Genomic DNA, 5,593 nt, shown 5'->3' with positions numbered 1-5,593 from the left:
GTTAAAAAGGTTATATACAGCTTGTGTTAAGATTTTAAAAATTATCCTTTTCTATACCTTTCAAACCTTGTAAAGAAATTGCAAAATTGCATAATAGTTTATTCATGTTACTATTTTTAACAAATTTAATACAGCAGATATCCAAATTTTGTAAATTTAAAATTGTATATAATCACTGTAGATGTAAAGAGAAAATATGAATAAAATTGCCAACCTGTGGTGTACTACTTACTACATTACTTGTTAAATATATTTTTATATGTAACAAGTTAAAATTTATTTGTTTTTAACTATTTTTTCCTGGAAAAGTAAAAATTTATATAAATTGAGATGTAAAATAGTCAACTTTTAAAGTTAAAATATATATGTCTGTCTTTTAACTTAGTTATTTGTAACTAACCACCATAGAAAACTCTCTGTGGTGTGCTAATCGTGTCCATCCTTTATCTTTCCAATCTTGCATATATTTGAGTAATATGCCTTCAAGTACTTTTTTTATTATTCTAAACTGAGTATACGCTTGTGTTCAATTGCTATATTAAGTTCTTGCATAAAGTTGCTGTGATATTTTGTAACTAATTTATCCCAAATCATGATGTATTGGAATCATCATTTTGAACTTACATTTTTGCATAAATTTTAATTCTTTTGCTGCAATTCGTATTTGTTGTTTTTTTTTCCAGTTATACTGTTTGTAGCTTACTATGTTCGTTAGTCTTATTACTATTCCTTATCAAATACAAACATGTCTTTTTATTAGCTTCTATTTTTACATCGGTTAATATTCTTACATCTGCTTTGATAACTAGTCTTTTGTTGCTTAATTTCGGATTTGGCATAAAACATCTTTATTACTAAAAGAATTCTTTTATATTAATTTGAGACCAATAATCTGTTATGTTCTGCTGTATCAAAAAAAAGATATTTAAAATACTAATCAAAACCGTTTACACTAAAGTTGTGTTCTTTTATTAAATTGACCTTGTCCTCGATTGGACACATGTTGATCCCAACATTAAATATTTCTTAAAGGAAGCAGCTAAAAATTTTCTTGGATACTCTAGGGCCTTATTTTAAAGTTTTAGCAAATATGATAAGGAACAAATATTAGCAATTATTGATAAAATATTATAAAACCTAATCCAAACAGATCCAAAAGAACAAATAAATAAAAATAATATCTACTGATAGGCGAAGTACATTTTCAAATGCAAAAAAAACCATTTCAATCACATGATAAAAGAAGGGGTATTAAGGACATGATACTAAACTTAATTAAACAGTAATACATTATACAAGAGATTATTGATAAGCATAACATATTCTTTACGAATAATACGATAGATATAATGTGTTTAGTAGATCTGAAAAAGATGTTGACGAAATATTAGAGTTAATAAACAGACAAAAGTAAAAAGCTTAATCGATGAGATTATAAATAAAAAATTGTAATACACTAAACTTTAAGCTGAATTACAAAAATTATCAACCAATGATAAACATCAAAATTTTTCTTTAAGCATTAAAAAAAATGTTTTGTATTGTCTAATTGTGGTATTAATTACTACATTAGAAAAATTTTTATTATAAATAATTTTTTTATTTTGGCCTTGACCCCAAGAAATTTAAGTACGATAAATCAGAAACCAAACACTCAAAAAAGAAGGGGTCACCGGGCATTTACAAGTAATTACAATCCACGAGGGTGAACAACAAATAAAAATTATATTTTCCAAAACAACTTTTTACCAAGTAGGTTTTGCATTATCAAGGAATTTTTATTTTCTGGTTGCTTACCTATAAATAATGCTAGACTAATAATGTATAATTATTGTATAAATAGCTCAAAGCCCAGATAATATTGTTAATCCACTGGACGCTAAAGTTATTGACAAGTGTAGCAATTCTCTTCTACTCTGCAATTGTTTAAGGAGAAAACAAAGAAATTGACATTAATTACAAATTCTTTTTCTAAATAAATTTTTTTTCATGATGATTACAAAACAAAAATATTTTCCTGGAAAAGCAAGTTAAATGCCCACATTGACAGAAAAAGATGAAGTCGGTAGACCATATGGCTACCCAGTGTAATAGAATGCTTGTACATGATTATATGAGACGCCATAATGAAGCATTAAGATGTGTACATTTACAGTTATGCGTAAATTATGGACTTAAATCGTGCAAGAAGATCAAGAATCATACCCTGCAAGATCTGGTTGCAAGTAGAGATGTTGAAATAAGAGTAGGCAGTAGAATCCAAGCTAATATGGTAATCAAATATAATAATCCAGATATATTCATCGTGGATAAAATAAGAAAGAAGATTACAATAGTAGAAGTTGGAATTACTGGATTTGAAAATCTCCACGCTTTTGAGACAAAGAAGAAACATAAGTATGATCTCCTAGCAAATCATACAGCGTCCATGTATAAATATAAGTCTAAGATTATACCGTATGTAATGACGTGAGGTGGCATAGTAACAAATTACCACCGCTATACGCGAACGACATAGGATTAGAACCACGCACATAGGCATATATACAGGCGAGAGTCTCAAGATGACTCTGGATAGTTTAACTGTCGCTAGTCGCCGAAGCCCTGAAGCTCACTTGAAGCTTGAATTGGGGAATGAAGCGGATAACTTTAAAGCAATGGACTCAAGCATGGAAGGTTCAATGATGGACTGTAATAAATAAATAAAAAGATAAACTTTTGGCCGAATAAAAGGCTTTTTTTCATGATGATGTTTCAATTCTGTGCTACAAAATCAAAATATTCTTCTGAAATTAAAATTATGAAAAAATAACAGTATCTTAAACTTTGCATAATAATACATATGTACATACAAGAAAGTATGTAATACTAAACAAAAGCAATGTAAATATAATTTATGAAGAAAGGGCACTTCTAATAATGTCGAAACTATAATTACCGAAAATAAAATTTTTACAATAAATGGGAAACAAGTTTTGCATTGTGGTCTATTAAAAAGAAAGTAAAGACAGACAGTGTAAATACTATGTTCAATGATTATAGTAAACAGATACAAGATGATTTAATACTTTTAAAGGAATGGTATGTGATATTTTGTAAAAAATTGAGGGTTTATTAACATTTAAATATATACGTAAAAGGGATGTATAAAACATCTAATAGTCCAATGAATCTTCATGTAATGCACAAAGTCTAAAAAATAAGTAAATGTAAATATAAAAAAAAATTAAACGATAAAGTTAAAAATAATACAAATTTATTAAAAAGATCTCGAATACAAAAATAATCAATTCTTGAAAGCATAATTCATTTATTTTTATTTTGTTTTTTCTCCACCAATTTATTTACTAAAGCTTGTATTATATCTTTCAATTAATTATTAACATTTAAGTTTTTTATAAACTCCTTCTTTTCAATATTAAAAGCTTCTATATTCATCTCATTAGAAACTCTTAATTTAAATATTTGCATAACCAATATTTAACTGTGTGTATTGATTCTGCTAAAAAGTAGTATTCTCTGTCTTTTATAACTTCTTATTTTTAGACAAGTTAAAATTCAAGATTTTGTCATTATGTATTAATATATTGTAAACCGCTTTTTAATTGTTTTGGTCATTATTTGTGAAAGTTTAGCTATTGTAAAAGAGTACATAGCATTGATTAGGTATGTCTTATAAAAGATGTTACGATAAAATGTCCATGTGACGTTTACAAACTTGGTTGTAATGATTAATAGTATATAAACCTGTTATATTCTAAATGAATAAAATATAAATCTATAATTATATGAATTTTTTAAATGTTATGTAAAGCTAGCCAAACTTTGGTTTAAATAATACTCAAAATATAATATTTAGCAATTTTCATCAATTTATCCTAACACTCTCAGAGTGGTTATCATTTATAACAAAGCAATTTTATAAACGTTGGCATGTCATTCGAAAAAGCTGCCAAATACTAGAAATATTAACAGCTTTACTTGACATTGTTAGCAAAGAAGGAGTTATTTATCTTCATTTGCAGTTGTCCAAATTCGTCTGCAGACATTTTATACAGTATTTGTTCTTTGTCATAACATTAAAAAGTATAGCCAAAACTTTTACAAACATGCTTGATTATGGGTACTTTGTACTGGTCAAAATAAATATTAACAATATTGTGTTAATTTCTTAACTAAATTTTATGGCTGTGATTTTTGAGGGTTGTGTGTTTTCAAACTTGTGTCGTAAAATAATAAAAGCATAGAACTTACAAATATAAGGCGTGTGTTATAGTTAAATCTTTTTATTCATATTTAAAGAACAATCTGTGTGGATACATAGTTATAAATATTTTATGTGTTTTAGATCTTTGATTTATATTTCTTAGTTAAAATTTTATATAGTTAAAAAAATTGATAATATTTCTTTTAACCAAAGCTTAAAATCTTTATATATAATCAATTTTTTTTGTTAATAGGCTGATTAAAACATAAAAAGATTGCTATATCATACTAATTATTTTAGTTTTTTTGCCCTTAAAATGATGAGATAAACAGAATAAGATTTTCTAATCATAGCAGATGAAAACGAAATTTTAACTTTATTGTTTGAATAGAATTTAATCAAAGATGAACAGATCTGTAAGTTTGTTAATGTATGCGCCTTATGCATAATTTTAAATTTCTGATAAGTTTGAATTAAGATCCTGCTTTTACGGTTATCAGCACTACCAGAGGACCATCTCTCTGCAATCCAATTTTTGACTCTACTCTTTTAAAAATGATATTAAAACAATACCAAAAACAACCTATTACTACGTGTATGGTAATAATTATGCTAATATTATTGAACATTCTGGCATTTGGAAATTCCTAAAGAAAATGCAACAATTTTAATGAACGAATTGCTTTATTTTTCACCGATAATCATGTTAAACTGAAATATTTTCATATTTTTGGGCATATATAGATGAAATCAAATTGAATTATAATGTTAATGATCATAGAGGTAAATTCGTACAAGTCTGTTGGTGTTTCTGCATCGTTGATAATCATTTAAACCTGCATTAGGATATGCTATTTTTGTAGAATCTAAATCTGTAAGCGTTCTTATTCCCATAATAAATTTTATCGTTAAAGCCCGAAATATTATACACCCCTATAAATATAAAGCTCATAGAAGCTTATCTAACTTAGGTTATATGACTATTACACTGTTTGTTATAAATACAACCTTGTAGATCATATTTTTGGCTTTATACTCAGCACTGAGAATCTTATGATAAAAAGCTTAAGGTTTAAATACAAGCAAGAAAGAGATAAACTAGAGATTAAGAAAAGGCATTTTTTATTAGAATTTATGTTTAGATACCGGAATACTGCTGAAAAATTTTTATCTTTTATTAAATTATTAAAATTGTTTTTTTTTAACGGGGGACTGAAGGGACCCGATCTTATGAAAATGCTAAATTTGGTGTAAAAATATTATTCTATTAACACCAAATTTTTAAAATTAATTGGTTGTTATTCATTTTAAAAATATTTTCTTTGTTTAAGTGTTAAAGGTTGCTAAAGTGTCGATACTTTATGATAAGTATAAGAATCTGGCGCA

At 26.5% G+C, this 5,593-nt stretch overlaps 1 protein-coding gene across 1 annotated transcript; it reads left to right on the top strand.

Annotated features, from left to right (window-relative positions):
* Positions 1-2,056: 2,056 nt before the first annotated feature.
* On the top strand, positions 2,057-2,473 carry AAJ76_1570003537 (n-acetylglucosaminylphosphatidylinositol de-n-acetylase family protein; the record flags this gene model as incomplete). Its single annotated transcript, XM_024474137.1, has 1 exon — positions 2,057-2,473. The coding sequence occupies one exon, from the start codon at positions 2,057-2,059 to the stop codon at positions 2,471-2,473; it is 417 nt and encodes a 138-aa protein (XP_024329706.1).
* Between the last annotated feature and the right edge of the window lie 3,120 nt (positions 2,474-5,593).

Source organism: Vairimorpha ceranae (assembly GCF_000988165.1).
Source record: "Vairimorpha ceranae strain PA08 1199 chromosome Unknown NODE_157, whole genome shotgun sequence".
Lineage (NCBI taxonomy): Eukaryota > Fungi > Microsporidia > Nosematidae > Vairimorpha > Vairimorpha ceranae.
Note: the sequence above shows the minus strand (reverse complement) of the source record. Positions and strands in the feature narration are given on the sequence as shown.